At 57.0% G+C, this 27,171-nt stretch overlaps 1 protein-coding gene across 1 annotated transcript in view; it reads right to left on the bottom strand.

Moving 5' to 3' along the window:
• Positions 1 to 27,171, bottom strand: part of GAK (cyclin G associated kinase) — a 57,611-nt gene that overhangs the window by 13,410 nt on the left and 17,030 nt on the right. The window contains 14 exon segments of the mRNA XM_034672249.1: positions 479 to 558; positions 939 to 1,056; positions 1,478 to 1,611; positions 1,613 to 1,673; positions 5,644 to 5,777; positions 6,673 to 6,795; positions 7,357 to 7,505; positions 8,110 to 8,159; positions 15,034 to 15,157; positions 16,999 to 17,089; positions 18,861 to 18,973; positions 19,300 to 19,435; positions 20,898 to 20,987; positions 24,354 to 24,479. Of these exon segments, the coding sequence (XP_034528140.1) occupies positions 479 to 558; positions 939 to 1,056; positions 1,478 to 1,611; positions 1,613 to 1,673; positions 5,644 to 5,777; positions 6,673 to 6,795; positions 7,357 to 7,505; positions 8,110 to 8,159; positions 15,034 to 15,157; positions 16,999 to 17,089; positions 18,861 to 18,973; positions 19,300 to 19,435; positions 20,898 to 20,987; positions 24,354 to 24,479 (1,529 nt within the window).

Genomic DNA, 27,171 nt, shown 5'->3' with positions numbered 1-27,171 from the left:
GGGAACACAAGAAACTAAAGCTCTGGGTAAGACAGTTGTATATATTTCTGTTTTTGTCTCTAACCGCAAACGGTAAACTTCTTTTAATTATCTCCGACCTCAGTGCCTAACAGAGGACTCTGCACATACTAGGTACTCTGTGTGTTAAAAAGCAATAAACACCTGTTCAGCTGGTTGTACCACATCCAGTGTGTAAACAGCTAAATTCTAGTAAGAAATGCACCAGGCCAGTCCCCAGGTCACCAAGGTGCACAGCGGCAGCCACCATGGCCCAATGGAGGCACCACATACTGGACACTGGGCCCGCTCAGAGATGGCGAAAGACCCCAGACTGGAGTTCAGTGGGGCGACCCAGCCAAGCACCAGGCGCATCGCCCCAGCAGTGTCCAGCCCACGGCCTCATTTCCAGGGGGTGCACAGCAGGTGGGCACTGTGCACGTGACCCTCCTGGCCTCGTCTACGTGTGACACCCACATACTTTGCAAATTTCACAGTAGTTGCATTCCGAGGCACAAAGCCCGTGTGGAACTGGACCTGGAACATCTTCATGGACGCCACCTGTGAACAGAGTGCAGACAGGAGAGCCTGGAGCTGGGAAGGAGACGCCACACGCTCATACTGCAGACACACACTTCACTTCACGGCTGACAGGCTCTGACAGTCGCGTGCACAGCTCCAGGTGCTGTGGACACAGATGGTGGGACAGCGCCCTCCCAACAAGAAGTTTCTCGGGGTCTGTGGTAGGGCAGCCCCAAAGCCATAACTCAGCAGACGCCCCATGCAGACAGCATCCCGCAGGATGGGGAACTCTGGGTGTTTCGGGCTAAAATCCCCTCTGCCTTGTGCTACACGAGGCCATTCTCACGGACACTGGGCCCGAGAACCAACCACGAGAGCCCACAGACTGACAGCCCAGGGTGGCCTGAGCGTCCACGTACCTTGGCCTGCAGTCTTCCTCCCAGAGTGGACCTGGCGTGGTAGATTATAATAAGCACGTCCCCTTGCACAGTTATGCCCAAGGGAATGACTGCTTTGCCGTCCTCGATTTTGAAATCCCTAGAGGGCAGAACGATGAGGAAAGGTTCACTTAAGTCACACACACAGCTTTCCAGACAGCAGTGGTCCTGGAAAGCTGAGGCGCTCTGGCAAGAACTTCCAGCCCCTCTAAAGCACCAACGCTCAGATCCACACGTTCTTAGTCTGCTGGTCTTCCTGCCAAATTATTCTAGGGGGAGTGCTGTCTGGAACTGACTTCTCAGACGCTACTCCTCGGCACACGGGTCACGGGAACCTCCCACACCTGATGCCCGCCCGCTGGGACAAGCTCACAGACCTGTTCCCGCTCACTTCAACCTCCGGCGTGGCCTCGGCACCTCTCCGCAGCTCTGCCAGGCTTCCCCTCACACATCTCCCAGAGGAGGGAGAGTGAATGAATCTGACGGCCATCAGGCCAACAAGGCCCTGAGCTCGAGCTTACCTCATCTTGTCATACTCCTGAGATGTGGTGGTCACCCGCTCGTCCCCCACGTAGACCTCGCAGAAGGGCCTGCAGCCGTTCCTCTGCTTGCTGAACAGCGGCACGGGCGTCATGGCCACGGCTTTCACCAGGATCCGGCTTGCTGTGGGGCGTGATGGGCTCCTCCGCCACCATGTCACACATGTACTCGATGTACCTGCAGGGGCCAGAGGCACGCCCCATCACTCACCTGCCGTGCTCCCGAAGCTCGGTCAGCTCACTGCGCCTGGTTCCCGACAGACGCGAGTACTCAGTGGGACAGTCGGCTCACCGCACCTGGCTCCCGACAATGGGAGTACCAAGTGTGACAAACAGTCAGCTCACTGCACCTGGCTCCCGACAGACACGAGTACTCAGAGCCACAGACAGCTGGCTCACCGCACCTGGCTCCCGACAGACGGGAGTACTCAGTGGGACAGTCAGCTCACCGCACCCAGCTCCCAACAGACGGGAGTACTCAGGACAACAGACAGCTCACCGCACCTCACTCCCGACAGATGCGAGTACTCAGTGGGACAGTTGGCTCACCACACCTGACTCCCGACAGACGCAAGTACTCAGGGCGACAGTTGGCTCACCACACCTGACTCCCAACAGACTTGAGTACTCAGGGCGACAGTTGGCTCACTGCACCTGACCCCCAACAATGGGAGTACCAAGTGTGACAAACAGCTCACCGCACCTAGCTCCCGACAGACGCGAGTACTCAGGGCGACAGTTGGCTCACCGCACCTGACTCCCAACAATGGGAGTACCAAGTGTGACAAACAGTCGGCTCACTGCACCTGGCTCCCAACAGACGCGAGTACTCAGTAGGACAGTCGGCTCACTGCACCTGGTTCCCGACAGACTTGAGTACTCAGGGCGACAGTTGGCTCACCGCACCTGACTCCCGACAGACATGAGTACTCAGCGCGACAGACAGTCGGCTCACCGCACCTGGCTCCCGACAATGGGAGTACCAAGTGTGACAAACAGTCAGCTCACTGCACCTGGCTCCTGACAGACACGAGTACTCAGAGCCACAGACAGCTGGCTCACCGCACCTGGCTCCCGACAGACTTGAGTACTCAGGGCGACAGTTGGCTCACCGCACCCGGCTCCCGACAGACGGGAGTACTCAGGACAACAGACAGCTCACCGCACCTCACTCCCGACAGATGCGAGTACTCAGTGGGACAGTTGGCTCACCACACCTGACTCCCGACAGACGCGAGTACTCAGGGCGACAGTTGGCTCACCACATGACTCCCAACAGACTTGAGTACTCAGGGCGACAGTTGGCTCACTGCACCTGACCCCCAACAATGGGAGTACCAAGTGTGACAAACAGCTCACTGCACCTGGCTCCCGACAGACGTGAGTACTCAGCGCGACAGACAGTCGGCTCACTGCACCTGGCTCCTGACAATGGGAGTACCAAGTATGACAGTCAGCTCACTGCACCTGGCTCCCGACAGACGTGAGTACTCAGTGGGACAGTCAGTTGGCTCACCGCACCTGGCTCCCGACAGACGTGAGTACTCAGCGCGACAGACAGTCGGCTCACTGCACCTGGCTCCCAACAATGGGAGTACCAAGTGTGACAAACAGCTCACTGCACCTGGCTCCCGACAGACGCGAGTACTCAGTGGGATAGACAGTCGGCTGGCTCACCGCACCTGGCTCCTGACAGACGTGAGTACTCAGCGCAACAGACAGTCGGCTCACCGCACCTGGCTCCCGACAATGGGAGCACCAAGTGTGACAAACAGTCAGCTGACTGCACCTGGCTCCCGACAGATACGAGTACTCAGAGCCACAGACAGTTGGCTCACCACACCTGGCTCCCGACAGACGTGAGTACTCAGCGCAACAGACAGTCGGCTCACCGCACCTGGCTCCCGACAATGGGAGTACCAACTGTGATAAACAGTCACCTCACTGCACCTGGCTCCTGACAGACGCGAGTACTCAGTGGAACAGTCGGCTCACCGCACCTGGCTCCCGACAGACGCGAGTACTCAGGGCGACAGTCGGCTCACCGCACCTGGCTCCCGACAGACACAAGTACTCAGTGTGGCTAACTCTTCTTGGGCAGTTTGCTCCAGTTTCATCTCAAAAATCTGATGTGATTTTCATTCGGTTTAAAATATTTTTAAATTTCCCTTGACGCTTTTTTTTTGACTCATGGGTAATACAGAAGTGGATTAATTTAGAAAAATTTAGAAAAATTTCCAGCTATCTGTTATTCTTTTTTTTAAAGCAATCTGCACAGCCCACATAGGGCTCACACTCCTGACCCTGAGCAAGAGCTGCACGCTCCCCTGACTGAGCTAGCCAGGCGCCCCCGTTTGTTTCCAATTTCTGGTGTGACTCTATTATGAACACTTTCCGTGACTGCTATTCTTCCGTGACTGCAGTTTAATGGCCCAGAATACGATCTTTCTTACTGAATGGTCCGTGAGCACTCGAAAGAAACGTGTCTATTTTGGCTGTTGGGCGAAAGGGTCTAGGGAGGTCATCCAGATGGTTGCTCGCAGTGTTCTGTCTCCACCTGACCATCTGAATACTCGGTCCCTCCACTGCCAAGGCAGGAAATGTTGATGCCTACGCTACAACTGTGATTGCCCATTTCTCCTTTCAATTCTGTTTTCTGCTCTACAAATCTGCTATCAGCTCTCACGTGTATTACTCCTCCAGCTCTCCTGGGTGGTTTTCTCAGCACCCACGGGCTGCACACACCAGGCATCCGTCCCTGCCCTTGTGTGAGGCTTCTGAGCGTGTGTCACATACTGCATTGTGCTAGCAGACGTGCTCGGGGAGCTCTCCCCCACGGACAGGAGGCCTGCAGACGCCTCACTAACAGCACGAAGCCAGGAGGCCCACACCCCATCCACACCCATGAGTCCCACCGGCCATCTGAGTGAGCACAGAAGTGGACCGGAGAGGGAGCAGCAGACTTTCTCAGCGAGGTTCACACCGCAACACAGCCTGGCCGTCCGACCCGCAGAGGCGGAGAGGCACGTGCGAGCTCTCTGATCCGCTAAGTCTGTGGTGATTCGTCACGTGGCACCTGTGCCACCATCCTCTCCATGGCTGATGCCGGCTTCCTGTGTCATGATGGCAGAAGCGGGGCTCCTCCAGACAGGGCATCGCTGGGTCTTGCTGTTTTATCCAGTCTGACGATCCTCCTTGTAATGGGCACTTTCAGAGCTTGACTGCTGCTGTGGTCGGGTTCTACTGCTCCGTCTTGCTAACTGCTTTCTGTTCATTTCTTCTTCTTTGGTCTCTTCCTAGAGTAAGTGAGCACTTTTCATGACTCTGTTGATGTCCTCTGCTGACTGACTTACTCCCGTACTTAGAACCTTTCCTGGCTGCCCTGGGGATCGCGACAACAACTCTAACGTGGTCTGCACCTCTGCCCTCTGGTTCAAGCTCTCTGTGCGTGGGGTCTCCAGCAGACGAAGGTTCGTGCGCTCAGTGGGTTTTCTGCGCATTTGTTTAGTGTTTCACCCTGTTTCGTGTCCTCTGAGCTCTGGGGGTTTGGCGTCTTAGTAATTTGGGGAATTCCTTGGCAACTGTGTCTCCATGTTGCCCCCCACCGTTCTGCTTCTGGAGACGGCCCGAGACGGCCTGGAGGGCCTGGCTGCTCAGCCCCCTTCCCAAGATCCCTCTTTGCGCTTTAGTCTGAGTAACGCCGCCTGCCCTGCCCTCCAGAGGCTGAGACCCTTCCCTCAGCTGCTGGAGAGCCTGCGGAGGGCAGCCTCCACTAATGCCGCCTTTCTCATGTCCGGCATTTGCGTTCGAAACTCACAGTTCCCGTCTTTGCTGAAGTGACCGTGTGCTCCTGCGTCTTGCCCACCCTCTTCGTTAGCGCCGTCAACACATTAATCAGTTAAATTTCCTCTCAGATACCTTGGGGTCTTGTCCTGAAGCTGCTCAGACTCCTGTCTGTCCCACGGGAGGACAAACTCTGTGTCCCTCCAGTGGCCAGCCAAGACTCAGGAGGGCACAGACTCTCCCAGCTTGCGTGGCCTCGCCCGTTTCTGCACGCAGGCCCTAAGTCTTCCCACCTCCCAGCACCACCGGCCATGATCCGGCCAAGGGTGATGCCGCGTACATCTCCAAAGCGGGACACACGGTACCTTTTGTGGGACGGCCAGATGCCCGGCGGGCAGCGCTTCATACTGAACATGTACACGGCGGCCTCCGCGGTGCTGAAGAGCCGGCAGAAGCACAGGAAGGAGCAGACGGCTACAGCGGACGCGGCTCTCCCGTCCTAGGACAAACGGCACAGGCCAGGCTCACACAGCCGCCGCTGGAGGAAGGCGGCTTCCTAGTCACACACCTCCCTAGAGAACAACCACAGGGCCTTCCCCTGTTTAGAACATACTTGGAAGCTTATGAAAACACACCTGATGGGGGTAGAATTCAGAGTCCAGAAAGAAGAGAGGTTCCTTAACAAACCCTCACTGTGCAGGTGGGAAACTGGAATTAAGGCTTGTCTTAAGCCACAGTAAGGAGGGGCAGAGACGGGGGTCCCATGAGGCAGAGTGACCTCAGTGCCAGGCTGTTGAGGCTCATGTAGGTGCTGCCTTGCGGGGAGAGGAGACAATGACATGTGGGGACCCCTCACGTTCTGTAAACAGGAGCAGGGGGACCACCTGTGCAGGCAGTTTTCCCCAAGAAGCAGTGGGGACCCACAGAAGGCATGGGTCTCATGAGGCACAGGCAGCCGCTGCTCCCTCCAGGATCTGCTACCCTGAATGACAGAGGCCACGCCAGGGCAGCCAGGCCTGCGGTCAACGGCTGTAAACACCAGGGCAGAACCCGCTCACACAGGACCTGCCACGAGTCCAAGTGCTAGTCCAGTGTGTCCCCAACAGACCCCAGCTCTGAAGAGGCCAGCAGGCTGCTGACATTCGGCAGTGCCCCTGATGCTGGAAGAGGAGGCCTCGCCCAGTATCAGACAAGGCCTGTGATTGTGTGGGGGACCCCAACTGCCCCGCCAGCCTCCCTCCTCGGTGCCCTGAATCTCACTTCTGCTCTCCGTCCCCTCAGCGGATTGTGAGCTCCCCCAGTACATGGGTTATTTCTCCTGGTTTACATTTTCTTCTCGGGTACCCCACCACCAAGGTGAATGAAGGGCAGGGATGGGGCAGCCTCACACTCACCACGCAGTGCACCACACAGACGTTCTTGTGGTCTTGCCGGAGCCATGAATGCATGTTCTTGCAAACGCTGTACAGGCTGCGAAGGTTTGGGGCCCGCCTGGCCGCCCAGCCGCACTCGGAGACCTGCGGGCAGAGGGCTGGCTCGGCCTGGGTTCCCTGCATCAGCTGGGGGTGCAGACACAGGGGTGGGGGGAGGGCACCACGGGCATGGCTCTGGACAGACGCCACCAAGCCCCCTGCTCCGGGGCTTTGTGCTCCAGGATGTGTACCAGGCTATGCAGACTTGGCAAAAAGACTGGAGAGTCTGCCCTTTCCCGTGTTTGGGTCAGTCTCAATACCGTCCAAGTGTCTGTGTCCTATGTGGTCATTTACTAAGAAAACCCGTGGCCTCCCACGGCCTCACTGGTGAAGAGCAACAAGGCACCCTAGATTTTAGCAATCGTTAGGGGACATAATGAAGCCCATCTGTCTCCTCACTGGTCACGTCATGGAGTCTTCCCTGGAAAAGCCCGTTCCCGCTGTCTGCTGCATGGGGACCCGCGTTGCCACAACCAAGCCCCTCCCCACCAGGACCCTGGGCTCCGCCTGCTGCCACCACTGCTGCTGGGGAATGCCACACGTGGATCTGAGGGCCAACTGGAAGAAAACTGCACGCGGTGAGAGGCAAACGCCCAGGCCACCCACCCGGTTATGAAACTTGGAGGACCGGTACGTTCTCGGGGACAGGTTGTAGACCGCATAGTGTCCCGGGTGCTTGGAGTCCAGAAACAACCGCACGTCTTCTATGTTATTCTTGATAGCCGACTCCACGCCTTCTGCTGGGAATGACATCACTGAAAGAGAGAGCAGCTCACGTCAGCTACCACAGCGTGGAAGCACTTGGCCTCCACATGGCACGCGGGCTGCTCTTCCACAGCCTCACCAGCCACAGGCGGGACAGACGGGCACTCGGGCCCCTGCTCCTCACCTCCCCAAAGCTCTGACCGACCAGTAAAGCAGCTGCCAGGAACGGACAGAACACAGACCCCGCCACCCCCACCGACTCTCTGGGACCCCAGACAGCGCCTCCTGGGGCAGCGAGTCCAGCCAGAGGGCTTGAAGCACAGCGGGGCCTCACGCGTCGGCACTCTGGTGTTGGTGTTTGGAGACCCAAGTTTTACACGTGCTTTGCATCATTCCCCTCACGGTCTGAGTGCCAGAAAGTTCCAGACCAGGGGCAGAAGGTGGGTCAACGCTGGTACAGTCCACGGCAGGGCCTGGAGATACACTGGACAAAGGGACAGGTGCCCCGGGCCACATCTTGGGCAAGTGAGCGGCTGCCCAAGGGGCACCTCTCCTTCGTCAGCAGACACATCCTCATGCCCTGCATCCCATGAGCCATTCTCTGACGGGAAAGAATCAGAAGCATGTTCTCACGGTTAACGGAGGCAAACGTACCAGCAATTCTGGATGTGATGTAAGAGATGTCCAAATCTCCCTTTGCATAACTGGAATTAAAAAGAAGAGCCTTGGTCATTACAGAAAATTTCTACAGTTAAGTCACTAGAGCTTAAATGGGGCAAGTCCGGCAGAGGCTCAGGCTGCGGCTCATGGGAACGTCATGTACGCGAGCGTGAACCTGTCAGCGTCACGCATGCACGTTGAGAGGAGAGGTGGACGAGAAGCTATAATCTGCAAGGGACAGAGAGGCACAGCCCCGATACAAAATGACTGCTAGTCTACTCTGAAGGCGTATGGCAGCAGTAGCTGGTAACAAAAACGGAAGACGGCACATAGTGTCTGGCAAAAACAGAGTTTCAAGAGACAGAGAAGGCGTCAGAATCAGACACGGCAGGGGTGCTGGAACCAGAGGGCCAGGAACTCAAGCAGCTACGATTAACATGCTAAAGGCTCTGACTGATAAAGCAGACAGCAGACAAGAACAGATGGACAGTGTGCACAGAGATAAAGGTTCCAAGAAAGGATCAAAAAAGAAATGCTGGAGATAAAAACACTGGCAGAAATAAAGAATGCCTCTGATTAGACTGAACACAGCTGAGGAAAGAATCTCTGAGCTGGAAGAAAAGAGAACGAAGACTGACAAAATCCAGGACAGAGTCTCCAAGGACGTGGGACAGCCACAAAGGTGTACCGTACACATAACGGGAACATGAGATGCTGAGGAGGGAGAGAAGGAACAGCAGAAATACGTGAGCCGATAATACCTGAGAATTTCCCCCAAACTAATGTCAGACACTAAACCCCGGATCCAGGACACTCAGAGAACACCAGGCAGAAGCAATGTCTTCAGAAACCACACCAGCAAGAAGAAAGTAACATACGTAGTGTGGAGAGAAGAAACCCACCCAGGAAAAACCTAGAATTCTGCACCCTGTGAAATTATCCTCCAAAAGTGAGGAGAAATAAAGACTTTGTCAGGCAAACATTGAGGGAATTTGTTGCCAGTAGACCTGCCTCTCAAGACATGCTAAAACAAGTTCTCCAGAGAGAAGGAAAACGCTTTGGTCAGAAACTCGGATCTACATAAAGAACAGAAGAACGTCAAAGAGGAAGCGAGGGTGAAAAAGACCTTTCATTTCTCTTATTCTTAGCTGACTCAGTAACAGTTTGCTCCAAATCACAGTGGCAACGAGGCACCGACAAGCTCGCTTACGCACACATTCTGCGCTGACGACATACGTGCTTGTGTGCACTTCGGCGGCGGCGATGCGAATGCCGGCAACGGGTCCCCGTGGCGGGGAGCAGGGTCCCCGTGGCGCTCCAGAGGGTTAGGACTAGCGGTGCGGGGCTATTTGAAAGGAGATGTGGATTAGCTGGAAATGTGTACTGCACACTCTGGAGCAGCCAGTAAAAAAAGTTAAAAAAAAAAAAAAAAGTAGAAATGTTACACGTAGGAAAGGAGAGACGAGGGGCTCCCGTGAAAGGCTCAGTTACAAGCACAGAAGGCCGGGCAGAGCGTGGGAGGTGGGGACCGACACGCTGGGCATCCATCCAGTGATGCGCGTCCGCGGTCTGCACACACCCGTGACAAGACAGAGACCGCAGGAGCAGATCAACAAGACTCAACTCTCCAACGTCTACAAAGTACCCCCGAACTTGGGCATCTATCCTGTTAGCTGCCTCCATGCCTGCTTCTTGTCTCCGTAACCTACTGCACGTAACAGACACCGTCCCTCTGTGAGTTTTATGGTTCAAACACACTTACTCCCAATCAGGGTTGTCCCTTTCTGGAAACTTGAAAGAAGTGTGTTTTGATGGATAGAGGGGGATAGAGGGCTTTTAAAATCATGTTTACGAACCATTTGTTCCCATGGCTGGTGCAGTTTTATTACATTTAAGAAATCTACCTCGCTCTGGTATCACAAAAACACCCCTATTTTAATTTTCTTTAAAAAATTGCTGTTGATAGGACGCCCTGGGTGGCTCAATTGTTAAGCGTCTGCCTTCGGCTCAGATCATGATCTCAGGGTCCTGGGATTGAGCCCCGCATCGGGCTCCTTGCTCAGTGGGGAGCCTGCTTCTCCCTCTGCCTGCTGCTCCCCCTGCTTGTGCGTTCTCTGACAAATAAAAATCTTTTTAAAAAATTGCTGCTGACAATGAAACCTTTTAACTAATCAGATCAATGGTTCTTGTCCGTTACTAGATGAAGACTCAACTTTTTCTCCCCATGCAGATGCCCCTGGCCACAGCCCCGTTCATTAACCAGACGCCCAGGTTTCATTGGTTTTATACAAGCCCCACATAACCCACCACTTCACCTACAAGGGCACAGCGCTCATGTCTGAGGAACAGTGACACACAATGGGTTCATCCCCTGTTCTTATTTTTTAACACACTGCTGGCAATTCTGGGTAACTTATATACAAACTTTAAGATCCAAATCGATAGAAACATCAGAATTTTTATTTCTATTACAATGAATTTACAGACTGATACCATCTCCCAAAATTAACTTTCCCAAACATAAACATGGTGTATTTCTCCACTCACTTAGGTCTAATTTCACAGCTTTTGTCAGACTCCGCTAAGCAGAGGAGTGTGGGGCACCCTCGGCACAATGCAGCCTGACTACGCAGCAGTGTCCATCCCGCTGGCTCTGGGTGCAGCGGGACCCAGAGGCAACCCGAGTGGCTGGTGCAGGCTTGCTGCCCCACATGCCTGCTGCCCCTCCCACCCACCTTCTGACAGCAGTCAGCAGGGAGAGCAGGAAAGGAGCCCTGGGACCTGGGGATGCCTCTCTGGGGGAGGCTAGAGTCAGCCCTGTGCACACCAACTGCCCCTGAGATGGTCATAAAGTGGATAAAATGCAACAGCACCCAAGTGACCATTCAGGCAACCTGACAAATCGATTCCAGAATTCATTCCAAGAAACTGATGTGTGAGAACAGCCAATGTTCTTGGGCAGAGTGGAAGGGGGCCCAGAGAAAGGACTGGAATGCTGCCTGGCTTGGCCATCAGTGGAGGGGGAGACTGGGGCAAGAAAACCACCAAAGTAAGGTCCAAATGGATTAAAGACCCAAATGTACAACAATAAAACCATAAAAAAATATGTTTACAATACATTTAAATAACTGTTTTAAGACATACTTAAACTGCGCCCCAACCTGGGCTATAAAAGACCCTGAGCACAGAGGCCAACAGACCCAAGGGAGACACAGGCTCGCTGTGCTCTAACTTACAACTCCTGCAGCTCGGGGGCACCTGAGGCTCGGTCGGATAGGAATTCGACGCTTGCTTTCAGCTCAGGTCGCGATCTCAGGGTTGCGGCCTTGAGCCCCACACTGGGCTCCACGCTCAGCAGGAAGTCTGCTGGAGGTTCTCTGCCTCCCTCCGCCCCTCCCCGCCTCCCACTCTCCCGCATGCATGTGCTCACAAAAAGAATCCACTGGAGGACAAAATAAGATGAGCAAGAGACAAAGAGAAACGGTTTGCCAATACTTACTTTTTTCACAAAAAGCATTAACACACAGAACACATAACACGATATAATATTGGTAAAACAAAGACTCAGAAAAAGAGCAAAGGGTTAGAACAGGCTCCAGGACGTGTGCGAGGGGTGTGTGCACACTTACACAAGGAAGCCATGTGACCACACGTCCAAGCTCAGGCCCAGGCCCCCGAGGCCCTGGCTTCCAGGACACGGGCTCACACACACAGGCTGCCGGGCCTGGGCCTCCTCCAAGGACAGGCCTCCCAAGACTCCTGGGTCCCATACCCTACCGTGAGGGCTCTGCCACCACCAGAGAGGACTGTTCAGAGGCTCTGGAGAGTCCGTTAACACTGACCAAGGTATCTCCCACCAAGGCCTTCACTGGGTCCTCCTGTGGCACACAGAGCCTTAGGGTGGCCCCAGACCCTCAGGGGACCTGGAGCTCACCAGACAGGACTGCATCTGGAGGACCCCTTCTACAAGCATGGCCAGCAGGCCCGACAAGGGGCAGAGGTGTGCCTGGCCCTCCACACCACAGCTGCTAGGCACTCTTGGTCACGAGCATGAACGTCACGGCTGCGACAAGGGCTAGGACCCATGCCTTCTGCTGTTCCCTGTCCAACGCTCTGCTTTTGTCTGTGGGTTGGCTAAACAAAGGGCCAGCGAGGGTTCTGGGTAGACTCACTGTGAACCCGAGTCTGCTGGTCCCTGAGATATTTCCCCTCCAGCCTGGATGCTTCTGAGTCTCAGACACTCTCTCTGAATCACATTTGAAGCATGAACTCTGGACAAAAGACAGTTACACAGGCCCAACCGTGTATCCACAGAGAAGCCTGCTTACCAGGCTGGTCCTCGGCTACGGTACAGCAATTTCGGGAGCATCCTCACTGTTCCCAGAACTGTAAGAGTGGCCCCCTGTGCCCGGTCACTTGTACCAAGATGTGGTTTATGTTCAGACCTGCTTTCCCTCGATCTGGAGCCTGGTGCGTGCCTGGCAGAGGGTGCCCGTGACCAGCCGACACAAACCCTGGGTGCTGGGTCCCTGGGGGGCTTCCCTGGATGACAACATGTCACATACGCTGTAGTGGCTTGGGCTGGGAATCACACGCATCCCACGTGACTCCACAGAGAGGGGAAGACTTGGGAAGCCGTGCCAGGTTTCCCCAGACTCCGCACCACAAGCCTATTCCCATGGCTCTGTGGCAAATCACCGCCATGAGGACGACTGTGCCAAGCCTTGTGTGTACCCCAGCAAACCTCCAACCCCGGGGGTGGTCTCGGCATCCCGACACATATCCTTTTCCTCTTGTTCTGGAAACCTTCGATCCTGACGACACCAGGTGATGTTCTGGTCTTATCCTCGTCTACGCTCTGATCTCGACGTCACACCAGGACAATGCTGAACGTCGTCCCGCCCCAAGGCGCGTCCGAGGGTGTCCACAGGCCACCACGCCCAAGTCACTGATGGAATTCTGCTGGTGCTGCTAGCCTGATGTGTGCTGTTAGGGTTACTTCTTCACGTTAATATTCCACTTGGGGTGTAAGACAGTCGCACAAATCCAGGGTCAGTCATGAAATCAGCTAAATCCAGGAGCACGCTGCCATTGTCTCTACCCTTCACAAGAGACAACTTCACATTCCTTTGTTTATCGAAACCACAGTCAAGAGCGTGAACAGACGTGCCACCATCCAGCCCTCCCCTCCAGCCCCGTGGGGGCTCCAGCATCTCAGCCACACAGGAGGTCATGGGCACCCATCCTCCACACCCACCCCTGGCCTCAGGGCTGGCAGCTGAGGCCCCGGACAACATCCATGTGGCGGCGGCCCATCGTCTGCTCTCCCTGAGTCTCGCTGAGAAGCCGTGAAATGCTGGGCCCACCTGAGAGACCCAATCGGTGTGCGTGTTCTCGAGAGCAGGGTTGAGTAGCTCCCTGCACGTCCCAGAATCCCCTGTTCATCAATCCCAGGGCTGCAACTCCAGAGCCCTCCAGTCCCAGGACGCCGCCCTGAGACCCCCAGGACGTCACTTGCTGAGAGGAGGGGCAGGACAGCCCTGCAGCTGGCACACAGTGCAGGGGATGGTGGCCCGTGGGGCGAACCACGTGGAGCGGCCCACAACATAGCACCATCATGCGAGGTCAGCCATCATCAGAAACATGGGTAGAAAAGCACATGCAGAAGGCATCTAAGTTTGAGAGTCACTGGCAGCCCCACCTGTCCTGTCCAGGCCCCCAGCCCGACTTTTCTGTCTCCATACCCGGCACACGAGCCACAGCCGGACCGACGACCGACTCCAGGGATGGGACTCTGCAGAGCCCACATCAGAAGCGCACAGACTCTTCCTTTGACAAGGTGTGGCCTGGGATGTCGTGGAGGGTCGAACAGATGCCCTATCTGGTGAAACCTCCAGCGGAAACCACAAAGTCACGTCAGATAAAAGGACGCGGTGTTACGCAGCAACACGGCACAACGTTCACACGCATGCACGCCCACACACACTTCACACTAGTGTGCACATGCTCTCACCACGTGTGCACGACTACCCGTGCTGTCAACAGTGCGCACACAATACAATGACCATAGCTCAAAACAAAAGAACGAGGAAAACGCTCTCGGAGACCTGTGGTGACCACGGAAGAACCAACCTCCTGACCTCTGGACTGAGACTCACGGCCCAGCGCCCACGGACCGTCCCCCAAAATTGTCGGAACAGCGAGAGAGCGCCTCCTGTGGATGCTGACATCCCTGAGCTGACCCAGGGGGGCCGTGGTGGAGACCTGTGCCCACGAGGGCTCGGTGGCCTGGTGCTCCCGTGGAGCTCCCTAGTCAGAGCTGTGGGGCCTCCACGGAACCCAGCAAATGCAGCTCACACACTGTGGCCCCAGGGGCCACAGGGCAGCGTCCAGCACGACAGAACCACCTCTGGCTCTGCACACACGTGTTCCCCTGCGCAACCGGCTCATAAAGTGACTTTTTTCACCCCCACGCTCAAACCCGTCCAGCCCAAGTAATCCAGTGTTTTAACTAAGCGGGGCTGCACTTGTGAGGCGTCCCTGGGCCCCCTCACTGCCCTACTCACTCCACACCATGGACGAGAAACCACACAAACGTGATGACTGTTGTTACAGCGTGAGAGAGACGCTGAGGGGGGGGGGGGGGGGCTCACGGTCTCTATGGAAAAGGCCCCCTGGGAGGAGAGAGAGAGATGCAGGCCCATGGCGTCTGCGCTCCCATGCGGCCCAGCGCCAGGCATGGCAGGGGCAGAAATGAGCAGCCGCCCCGTCACACAGCGCAGAACCCACCCCCAGGTCTGTGGGCCGATCACACACTTACCAACAGCCTCGAGTGCGGGTCCTGCCAGGTCTGGAGGCAGGACAGAGCCCAGAGATCGGGAAATGCCCACTACAAAGAACCCACGTGCTGTCACTCACTTGGCAACGGACTGGATGACCTTGGAGGAGGTGTCCTTGATGTTTGTGAAGAGGCGCTCAGTGCCCCCCCGCAGGATGTCCAGGAGCCCGCCGTAGGGCTGGTCGTACTCAGCAAGTGCCAGGCCTAGAAACAGAGACGAGTGTGAGATGGGCACGGCCTGGGGCCTGCTGCTGTGCCAGCTTCCACAGGGATAAGAGCCAAGATGCAGAACCGGCAAGGAGCCCCACTTCCTGTCAACCCCAACTGTTGGCACACCACGTCCAGGTGCAGGGATGAAACCAGCAACCACCGCGTGAGCCTGGCGGGCAGCACCGCCCTGTATGGTGGCCACAAAGGGCCTGGCCAGCTGTTCCTTCGAGGGCAGAACCTAGGCACCGCAAAGAAATGCTGGACCCTCTGGGCACACCCGTTCCCATCTCCACAACGTCCCACCAACCTACTGGTAGCATGTGCTGGATGCCAGCCGTGAGGCCGCCATCACACTAAGTCATGCTGAGGGGACCAGCGAAGGGGAGGCAGCCTCCAGCCCTGAGGCGAGGGCACACGGGTAGACACGGAAGCCACAGACACCTGGAGAAGGGAAGGGTAGGGAAGGACATGCGGGGAGAACACAGAGAGGGCCGCGCAGCTGGGAGGCCTGGTCAGCTCCAAGCCAGGCACAGAAAGGCCACGTGGCTGGACCTCAGGCGCGCCTGGGGCAGAAATCGATCATTCACGGGGCAGGGCTGCCAGGACGGAGCCGGACACAGCTGCTCAGATGGGAACACAGCAGCAACAGATGCAGGGCCCCCAGGGTGCGGTCGTCAGAGGGGGCTCTGGTGGGAGAAGTCGGCGTGAACGGAGAACAGCACTAGCCACAGGCTGTTTCTGTGCCGTGAGGGTCATCTGCCAGGACCCCCCGCAGCCCGTGACCGACGTAGCAGCACTAGCTGCCAGACGGCCGAGTCACGGCTGGGACGAGGGTGACGGCCACCCTCAGACTGTTGGGGACAGCCCCTGAGATGTGGCCAACATGGCCCCACATTTACATTTACGTTGGCCCTTCCCTAGGCAGTAACCAGCCCAGCCCCAGCCAGGCACCACCACTCGCGTGTGCGGTGAGCAGGTGTGTGGCACGGTCTTATCTCGGTGCCTTGAGAACCTCCCTCCACGGCAGGTGAGGCAGCCCCACACGTGGGACATTCAGGGAGGTGTCCAGGGACCACCGAGAGCTGTAGGACGAGCACTGGGGCATGTGGCAGGGAAGCACGTCCTGGCACAGTCACACAGAGCCCAGGCCGAGGGCTCTCTGGAGACACTGCACCGCCATGCCAGTGCTGGGCATGCACCCCACCCTCATACACACTGGCTGAGGGGAGCACGGATTGCTCACCAACCGTGACCAGAGTTGTGAGGAAAACCACTGGCCCCACCTCTACAACTGCCGGAGCCGTGTCTGTGCTTCCCACTTGGGGCCCCCACAGCTCCCATCATGGCCGCTCTATTCCCCACATACCCTCCTTTTAACGTACTCGCCCCCTGGTCACGGTCTGCCCTTCGACGCATGCCCTCATCCACCTGGGCCATGGGACACGCCAACAAGTGACTGACAGAAGGACCACAGGCGTCCGCAGGGCTGGAGACTGAGCCAGCCACGCGAGTGGGTGGCGGTGCCTGTGTGGCCACCCCCCAGCTGTCCCTCCATGCTGCGGAGGACCAGTGCTATCCTGACGGTACAGGGAGAGGACTGCTGACGCTCATCTTCTTTCCCAGCTCTCTGTGGCCCTCAGCGTGCCAGTCCCACTGAGTTCTGGCAGCCCGAGGCCATCCAAACCTGTGGGTGGTCCTGGGGACCCCAAACGTGGGGGCTGTCTCTTGCTGTGAGGCCAAAAGCCCTGTGAGAGCAGGACATGGGTGTCCTGTGCACCGCAGGGACATGGTAACCCCAGGGGACAAAGGGGGGGAACAAGACAGGGGGTACTCACCTCCACTGTAGCCACCACTGCTGGAGCCCCCAGGAGGGGGTGGCCCTCGGGATGGGACAGCGTTCCCATAGCCTCCATTCTGCTCCAGGAGCTGCAGTGATTCAAAATGTAGCCAGTCAACCCCCAGAGATGCAGAATACCGTACAGACAGTACCACGCGCTGAGCCCCGGGCACGTCGGCCACCAAGTCAACCTGCCCGCCTCGACCTCATTTACTATAAAGCCAAGGGAAGAGCCTGCCGACTCTGAACAGCCCACCGAAACTGCAGACAGACCACACGGACGAGCAGTCTGCACACACGCGCTTCGGCACGCGGGGGCACGGCTGTGAGTCTGCCCCACTCTGCAAGTGCCCACCGCGCGCCCACCACATGCCAGGCTCTGCACTGACAGAGGGCGGCAGGGGCACACACCTGCGTCCCCCAGTCGGCTGGTGCTCTCTGGCGGCCACAGAAGCAGGGCGGGGGGTGGGGGGGCTGTGTCTTCCATGAGCTGAGCCCAAGGCCAGTGCCGGCTGGGACCGCGACCCCGAAACCCACTAAGAGCGGCTCGGAGCCCCTGGGCAAGGTACACAGCCCAACTGTGTGACATCAGGACAGGGCTGGAAGCCCCACCGGGCGCCGGCCTCAACTCTCCTCAGCTTCCACGCTTACTCCAAGGTTACTCGGCAGCGCGCTTTGGAGTTCTCGGTGGGGTTTTACAAGATATTACCACCGAGGTAAAGTTTTACTACGGCAAGCTCAGGAAATAAGGTGCATATGCCGTCACTTCTCCTGAACATGATGAAACCTCGTCCTTCTCTGTGACCTGGTAGGCAGTCAGTGTTGATCTCCTACAAATCCCTACAAACAACGCCCACGCCACTAAGTGTTAGGCAGCACGTGTCCGTTAGACGGGCCAGACCTTTTCTTCCCAGATTCTCTACTTTTACCAATTTCTAGAAGAAACAGAACTTCCCCTGCCGGGACCCTACGCTTCCCACAACTCCCTGTAAACCCTAACGAAGGGTGCTCGGTATCCCTGCGGCTGTGTCGTGAAGGATGTGTCTCCTTGCCCTCCTATCCCATGACACAGCACAACTCTTCACATGACCCTACTCTGGGTCTCAGACTCCAACACCGTTCTCACTCTCTGGGAGTTCGGAATGCTGCACTGAGGCAGGCTGCCTTCTCATGGGGAAGACTGCCTCACTGCATGCTCAGCCCCGCACGGCCCAGAGAAGAACCCTACAGAAGGGGTTTCATGTTTGCACAAGCAGGTCCCAGGTCCCAGGAGAACTGACGTAGGAACGCGCGCAGCAGCCCACCCACTGGGGAGCTGCGTCTGTCCGGCAGCATCCCTGCCCGGCCCGTGGTGAGCTCCCGGTGGTGCGGGCCGGCACACCCACAGATCAGACAGCTCCCAACGCCACCAGCCCACCCTCTGCCAACTCTCGGGGAGCACACATATCCTGGGGGCCCCGTAGGGGTTCTCTCTGAAGTGGACCCACTGTCCTACCCCCACACCCCATGGCTCTCTCTTCCTCACCCCAGTGTGACGACCTCCCTTACGTGGCAGGTCCTTATTGCCACCTCCTGCCTGGGCCCCCAGGCCTGGGAACAGGCCCATGTGACACGTGCCGAGCATCACCCACCAGAGCCCCACACCCAGTGTGCCGCCCACACCCCTGTGACCCCACAGGACGGCCAGCCTCTCGTCAGGTGGGAAGCTCCCTCATGGAACTCGGACCACCCCGGGCTGTAGCAGCTCCACGGCACTCGTGAGCCCTGTCAGTAGCCGGGTCTCCTGCCCCAGAGCAGGCAGGGCCGCTCGCAGCCCGTCCTGACCGCACCATCCCGTCCAACACCTGGCAAGGCGGCTACCTCAGTGATGGGAGACTTGGGGTTCACGTTCCTGGCGGCTGCGATCTCCTGCAGCTGGTTGACCAGTTCTGTGATGGACAGCCGCTCCTCGGGGTTGACCTTCAGCGTGGCACCTGGGGCAGAGGCAGGTGAGCTCAGGCCAGGTCTGGGGACAGTAGTGCCCACTCTCCCCAAGGTCACAGACCCTGGAGGCCCCTCGGTTTACTAGCACCGCTGACTTTGTAAGTGAGTGAGTGAAATAAAGACACTGACAGTAAGCCCAAAAGTGGCACAAAGTTACCAGAACGGCTATTCAGAGCACTGAGGATTCACAAGGGGGCTGGGCGCTGGGAAAAGCCCCCATGAGGGGGCGTCCACACAGCCATGAGGGACAAGGGACAGATGAGCCCGAGATGTGACAGAAGGCCTGTCCTTTGCAGTCCCTGCACGTGGGACTTACGGATGAGGTCGTGGAACACGGAATACCGGGTATCATTAGGGGGGATCGAAAACTTCCCGTTGACTATTCGAAGTTTTGCTCCGTCTTCAAAAGGATGCTGCCGGAAGCACAGCAGATACAAGATGCAGCCCAGGGCCTGTGGGGAGGGCAGCGGTGAGGGGTGCGGAGGGGTGAGGGGTGGAGATATGGTGGGGCAGAGCGGGCGGGGTGGAAGTGAGGCGGAGGTGAGGGAGTGCGGCCTGTCCTGGGGTCTGGATCCACATCCCAGGGCAGTCAAGACCAAGTCAGCCTGCGTAAGCTGGAGCCACGCCTGGTCTGAGCTACAGGCGGCCGCAGAGTCGGGGATGGTGCTCTCCGCATACCCAGCCCGCTTTCCACCCTCCTCAGGTGCGAACTACTGAGGTCTGAGTCGTGAACGAACAACGATCTCTTATTTTCTCATCAAAAAGGAAAGTTCTACAAGCCAGCAACAGGGGCCTGGCAGGGCAGCTGCGGAAAGGACACGAGGCACAAGCAGACGCGAATCTGTGGGTCCGTGGCGGGGGGCGTCCCTTCCCACTGCTGCTTCTCCCTGGAGCATCCAAGGACAGGGATGCAGCGGACCAACGGGGCAGCGGCACCGCAGCGCCCACACACATCTCTCTCACACAGAAGGACCAGTGCGCTCCGATGCCCAGGTGAGGCCAAGCCCTCAGCACCCAACGTCCGTTTCCCCATCCAACTCCGTGTGTGCATGTGCATGTCCTCTGGCCCAGCCGTGCTGAGGAAACCTATTTGGGGTCGACCGATGTTTGGAAAGAAGACGCCACGGGCTGCTGGATCATGAGAAAAGGCTCTAGCACGCACATCCTACTGACTCACACACTTTAAACTGCTATCAGCACCACCTTTCCTCAGGATGGAGATTCTCACGTCCACAGTGGGGTCTGCTGAAGGCTGGCCTCAGGGGCCTGAGGCACTGCTGTCCCTGGTCTCAGAGACCAGGTGGGGGCAGGATGCCTCGGCCTAGGCAGGGGCAGCACTAGGCCATTTAGCGCAGCACTCCCTAAGTTCTGCACCCTGATGCTGGACCCTAGGAGCGACGTGGCCGGGCATAATGCCCACGCCATGCAGGGACTGCCACAGGGTTTCAAAAAGGTGAAGGGAGCACAGTCACCTAGGGATCAGGGCCCGGCCCTCACTCTGGCCATCACCAAACCGGCATAGAGCTCCAAGACCGGGATAGCCAGTCCGGCCGCATGAACCCCCCAGCCTCTCCGAAGGGGCTCTGACCAGGAGAGCAGATGTCCGTGGGTCAGGAGGGCTCAGGTTCAAGCCTGCAGGCAGCAGATCTGTCACAGGGACGCCGTCCCAGACACGGGGTCCTGGAGGGCCCTGTGGGACTCCGCTGCACGCTGACACCCCACCCAACTTTATTCAGTGAGTCTCTGCTAACAGCAGACACAAGTGACTCTTATGAAAACAACGGAAGGAAAAAAGGAGGAAGAAGGGACTCCGAAGGGAACACGAGCAGAGTGGGACGGCTGGAACCCATGCCTGAGGGCCTCCCGTGTGCCCACAGGCAGGGCTGCCCGGGCAGCACAGTGGGACAGCCTCACCCAGATGTCCTGCTTCTCGCCGATCGGGAAGTTCGAGTACAAGTCCACGATTTCTGGCGTCCTGTACATGGGTGTGGTGTTCCTGGTGATCTGAAAAGCAGATACGCGTTTCAAAGGAAAGGCCACACACGAGCACTATTTCTTACTTCGCATCGATGCCGGGCCACTTTCCAGAATACACTGCAGGACGTCTACGAACGACGTTCGTCGCATCCCACTGTGTTCCACAACGACAGCCAGCTGCTCATCTCCCTCCTCGCCCCCACTGCCTCCTGCTCCGTGGTGCCTCGGCGCTCGCTGAAGCAGCCACGCCAAGCGTTCCCTGAAGGTATCCCAGCTGTCTGGGCCCGAGGGAAGTCTGGCCCAGAGCCGTGGGTTGGGTCCCGCGTGTCCGCGAGAGGAAGTGCTCTTCTAAAAGAAGTTTGCTGCCAAGTTCTTGTGGAAGCACCTTCTCGAACGGGAAGGAGAACTAAACCAGATTTACCTGGTTGGTTCAGGTTTCTATACCAAGAACGCTGAGACCCATGTACACAGGGTGGGACACGTGACGGACGAGAGAGGCTGGAGGCACAGCACGGCAGAGGGTCACACGCCCAGGGGAGAACGGAGGCTGCATGCACAGTAAACACAAACACCAACCACGGGGCTGCAGACTCCAGGGCCATAACCTCAGCAGGACACACGCGAAGTACGACGAGCTCTTCTCCACCTGCAGGTCTGCCACTCAAGAGCGAGCCTCTGCAGAGGCCAGCCACAGGTAGGGTGAGTGTGCATGAGAGCCCCGGGGCCGGTACAGGGCTCACGCGCGCGGCGTGCAACTCCTGCAAGTCCTTGGGCGTAAACGGAACGTGATCAAAGTGGGTGAGGGCCTCAAGCAGGCCGTTCTCGGAACCACACTCCTGCACTCAGGCAGGACTCACCCAGAACACCAGGAGGGAGGTGCAGCTGGGGGCGCCCCACGGCCCAGATGTGGGGTGACAGGGGGCAGCCACACAGGAAAAGCCACCCAGTGGCATGCTTATGATTCTGCGCTGTTGTGCGTGCCTGGTAAGCTTCCGTTAAAACCCCGACTTCATTAGCTGGACTTAGTCACAGACCCAGCCACTGTGCGTCCAGGCTCACCGCCGGAAGACACAGACGCAAGAACCCATGTGCAGGTTGCTCACAGTGCCGCTGTCTCTAAGTCTGCAGACAGCATGACACGGGATGCAGCCTGGCCGTGAGCACGAGGTACCGCCCACAGGGCGCAGGGATGCACCGTGGGGGACCCACGCGCACAGACCCAGGAGAGACCACAAAGGAGAAAAAGCAGACAGCAGCCACAAGAGCGTGTGGAGCGCGAGAGGGCTGGGGACCTGGGGATGCACACCCGTGCGCTAATCCCTGCAGAAGAAACACAGAAGACCAAGAGCAAAGAGTGTGGGCGATGGGGGAGCACTCTGCTTTCAGCTCAATTCTTCTGAAAACCTGTAACTAACTGCTCAAAAGTTAAAGTCTATTCATTAAAAAATAAAATAAAAAAAGGCACACCCAAATGTATTTCAAATAAGTAACAAAAGCACTCGGAAGAAGAGAGACTGAATCCAAGGAACTTGGTCTGGGCTGCAGACCGGGGGGAGGGGGCACACCAGGACCACACGTGAACCCTGAGTTCTTGCCAGGAGACTCGCGTTCTCTAGGAATGCTGGAACTCTTGCACATGCAGCAGAATGATGAGTGCACGCACACGGATGCTGCTGCTGGACCACTTGCCGGGAAAGAAGGACACACAGATGTGGAGTGGGGGCAGGAAGCCCACGTGACAGGCCAGAGTGGAGGTACCGGCGTAGATGTGTGACTTCTAACAGAAGGACACGTGTAGGCACACACGCACACGCTCACATACCCAGAGCTTGGTCTCTGATGCCACCTCCCGCTCAGAGGTGGAGCCCTCCTCTGAGGAACACAGATGCCAGGGCTGGACAGGACACGCACCTGCTGAGCTCACAACATCCTGCTGCTTCAGAAACTAGTTGAGGACTCCAAAATGATGGGAGCGTGTCAAAGAACACAGGACCAAGTGCAAAGCAAATCTGGGCATTTTGGCACCAAAATAACTTAGGATTCACCATGAACCATGGAAAAAATGGCAGCCACAAGTCCTTATAAAGAGTCAGCACATGAGCGGTGGGGGCTCCTGCTACGGCGGTGTGGTGTGTGGTACCGTGGGGCACACAGCGGGGGTGGGGGGAGACGCAGGGCAGAGAAGCACAGCAAGCACGACCCCCCCGGCCCGCGACTGGAAGACGGAAGGAACCATCACCCAAATGGGTGCACGAGACACAGTGGGTGGCTGCTCACCTCCGAGGATCTACCAAAGTCAGCAAATGGGGACAAAGCCAACCACCCACCGCATGGGGACCCAGGGGCCCCTTCCCTCACTGCCGCACCACTGTTCTCTGCAGAGCAACTTAAGGAAAACAGTCGACACTCGCGCTTTGCTGGGAGCGGCCATCTTACATGTGTTCTCACCCAGAAGTGGGAACGCGCTGGTCTGGGGGGACCTGACATGCCCCGATTTGGTAATGGAACATGAGGGGAGGACAGACCCCTTCCTTCAATGAGCATAGTCTGTCTAGGGACAGCCAGCAGGTCAGGAGCACCTGTGCTCTGACCCAACACCCTGGTCTGGGGCCTGGAGGAGACGGCGACAGACTCCAGGAGAAGCAACAGGTACTCAGTGCAGATCTGACCTCGAGGCGAACTTCTGGCGGGACGGGTCCTGAGGGGCTCAAGCCCTGTCCCTCAGGCTCCTCCTCAGCAGGCTTGCCCTGACGCCCCTGCAGAGGCTCAGCACCTCCCCTACCCCACCCTTCCTTGTGGCTCCCAGTGTCCTCCGTTCTGTCCGCGTGTGCTGTAAGCTGCTCATCAGAGTACAAGCCACTGGGGTGTCCAGATGAGGGCACGCCACGGAGCCCTCCCGGTCCCTCCCCAGAGCCACGCGGGCTCGGTACAGGGCTCACCAATCTCCTCTGGGGTCTCCTGCCGGAGCCCATGAGGTGTAACTTTAAACAATACATATATTTTTAGAAAGCCACATTTGGGATGGTGATGAAGTTCGGTGGGCGGACGGTGGGGATGGCCAAACAACGAACGTGCTGAACGCCGCTGGGACGTGCACGCAAAACGGTTAAGACACCAAGTTTTACATCACGTGTCTTTTACCAAGATATATATATATAAAAATGCAATTTAAAAAAAGCTGTTAAGAGGCAGTTTTGGGACAAGGTGAGTGATGGAGACAACCCTCCAATTCGGTGTTTCCCGGCCCAGACACAAGCCTGGGAGGCAAACACCAGGGTCTGGCTCGCCTGTCCTCACAGGGCACAGCGCACCGCTGTGGTGAGAGCGTCTCCGCAAGGAGACGCAGGCTGAGCAGACCAGGACGGGGACCGCGACCCCCCCCCCCCGGCTCACCTCTTCTTCTACGAGGGCCCGCCGCTGGGCGCTCCAGCTGTAGTCAGGGTAATGCGATATGGTCGTGGCACTGCCAAAGTCACACAGCTTGATGGTCCCCTGGTTACTGAGCAACAAGTTTTCCACCTGCAGAATTCAGAAGACAGTCCTTATGAACTTGGGGTGCAGAGACCCAGGCCCAGAGAGCGCTGTAGAGACAAACGGGGTTCCCCAGAGCACAGTGAGGGGCCTTCCGCCAATGGGAACACACAGAACCTTAACTTCTTGCGGATCCAAGTCAGTACGTGTACCTTTACAGGTAACTCAGAACAATAAAAGGAAAAAAGTTAAAATCAACCACAAATCAAAGATAATTCCAATTAATAAGATATACAAAAAAACCTTTAAAAGTGAGCTAAAAGATGAAAAACATTAACACTGCATTTCAAAATCATTAAACACAGCAAGAACCCAAGAAGAAATCGAACAAAAGATACACAAGACACCTCTATTCAGAAAACTACAAATACGTGAGATAAACTCCTAAAATCCAAAAGAGACAAGGAGCTGGACCACGTTCTTAAGACAGCAGGCACAGATATGCCGGGGTCACCACAGGGCAGGTCCCCAGTCTAGCAGCCAGGAGCCAGCTCCAGCCACTGGCTGCTTCTGCACGGCCCACACACCTAGGTGGTTGGGGTAACTAACATTCCGTGGCACGGGTCCCCAGGCAGCCTGAGTGGCCATGCCTGCCTGCTCAGGCCTTTTACAGGAAAAGTCTGCCAACTCACTCTGTGGGACAGTCAAGGCAACTCCCATCAGTTTCTGGAAAGGTTTTTGGTGGAACCTGACAAACTAACTCCGAGATTCACGTGGAGACACCAGGAGCCCGGAAGAGCCACCTGCTCGGCGAGAAGCCCTGTTAAAGACGACAGAGGAGCACAGGCACCAGGACCGATAGCCCCACAGGACATCCCTTGAGCGTCGTGCCCACAGCGAGGCGGCACTGAGGGACACAGGCACAGGATGGACCATCAAGGCAAGGTGCCAGGAGAGCTGGACGGCCGCCCAAAACGGACCGAGGAAGACCTGCCCCTCCATGCAAAAGTGGACTCCAGGTCTCTCCAGGACAACATCCCTGGAGGGTAACAACTGCTCGGCAAGACACAGAGACCCCACTTCAAACAAGCAGCACCCATCAAAGACACCTGCCACTCAAGGACTGATGACACCAGCCACAGCGTACCCAGCACGGGGCTCCAAGAAACCCAACAGAAAGTGACACCTTGGGAAAAATAGGCAAACTCTTCCACAGGGACCTCTCCAAAGAGAAAATCCAAGCCTCGAAACACTTGAAAAGATGCCCATTAACGGAAGGAAAATCCAGCTAAAATCCGTGAGCCACATCCACACTGTCTGCCAACACCAAGGGTCGCTGGCAAAGTGCGGGCGCAGGGGCCTCCACATGCTGTTGGTGGGAATGCCCACGGACGGTGCAAGCATCCTTCCACAGGCCAAAGGACAGACAAGAGCAACTCAGGAAGCAGGTGTCAACCAAGTGCACAAGCTCTCACAACACACGCTCTACCGAGTGTGGACCACACAAGACGGACGGACCTTAGAGCCACAAGGCTGAGCAAACAGGCAGACGCGGGCGCTACACCCCACGGCCTGCAGTGTTGGATGGAGCCACGCACAGGAGCAAAACAATGAGAAGGACACGTGTCCCCACGGCCTCTGCCATCCCGTGTCACACCTGCCCCTCTGCAGAGGGCTCTTTAATGACTCCCACGGACAAGCCATGGAGACTGTGGTCCCCTGGTGAACACAGGGCACTGAGAAGACAAGGAACGTCCAGAACAGGCGAACTTCACCAATACTGATTCTTTACAAATTTCACCCTTCTAGAGTTCCCGCCCCTTAAAAAAAAAAAACTATGGACACACCAGCACACGCATTAACACGCAAACCAGAAGTCCTGATGCCACAAGAAAATCCACCAGCCACCCGGCTGACTAAGGTCCGTCCAGACAGCAAGGGAAGGGATGGCTGGCGTGCAGGACTGCCGCTGCCCAGGCACCCTCAGGACAGTGGTTTCTGACCCCACAGACTTCTGCAACAGGGGGGCACCTGCCAACCTCTCAGGTTCGAGGGACAAAAGGAAAAGGTCAGGTCTGTCCAAGGTTCAAGTCTAAACAAAGACGCCACCCCACAGACAGGGTGTGCCAGTGCCTCCCCGGCACACGCGAGAGCCCCCCCACCGGCTCCAAGGAGGGGAGGGTGCGGTTCCAGGCCAGCCGGGTTGGAGACACACCACATTGAAGAAAAATCTGGGAAAGCTGGCCACAGACTGGACAAGAGATGATACGAAGGGATCACAGAGTTCTTTAGCAAACACCTGCTCCTTTAAGATGTGGCCAGAGTCAGGGTACGAGCTTCGTGGATGCCCGGCAAGTTCCACCAAGCCTTGACTTTTCCAAAGACACAAGAGAGGAAATAAAAAGTAGGCCATAAACCAGAAGGCGGCACTTGGCACATACAACGTGAAAATGCCGCTAGAAGAACAGAGGAGCTCCTGCTGATCAAAAAGTGTGATGGACACACAACAGGAAAAGAAGGACAAAAACATCAAGTTTACGGAAGAAAACGGTACTCGCTACGAACACAGCAAACACCATTTCGTTTCATTAACAGTATGGAAAAGACAATCACGATCACGTTGCTACCCCCCCCATGGGCAGCTCCAAGTCTGGCGGCCGGCGGGCACCGTGCTGTGGCATCTCAGGAGCACTGCTCCCTGCCGGACAGCGACCTCTGAGCCCAGCGCAGACGCCTGCAG

Source organism: Ailuropoda melanoleuca, chromosome 11, assembly GCF_002007445.2.
Source record: "Ailuropoda melanoleuca isolate Jingjing chromosome 11, ASM200744v2, whole genome shotgun sequence".
NCBI lineage: Eukaryota > Metazoa > Chordata > Mammalia > Carnivora > Ursidae > Ailuropoda > Ailuropoda melanoleuca.
Note: the sequence above shows the minus strand (reverse complement) of the source record. Positions and strands in the feature narration are given on the sequence as shown.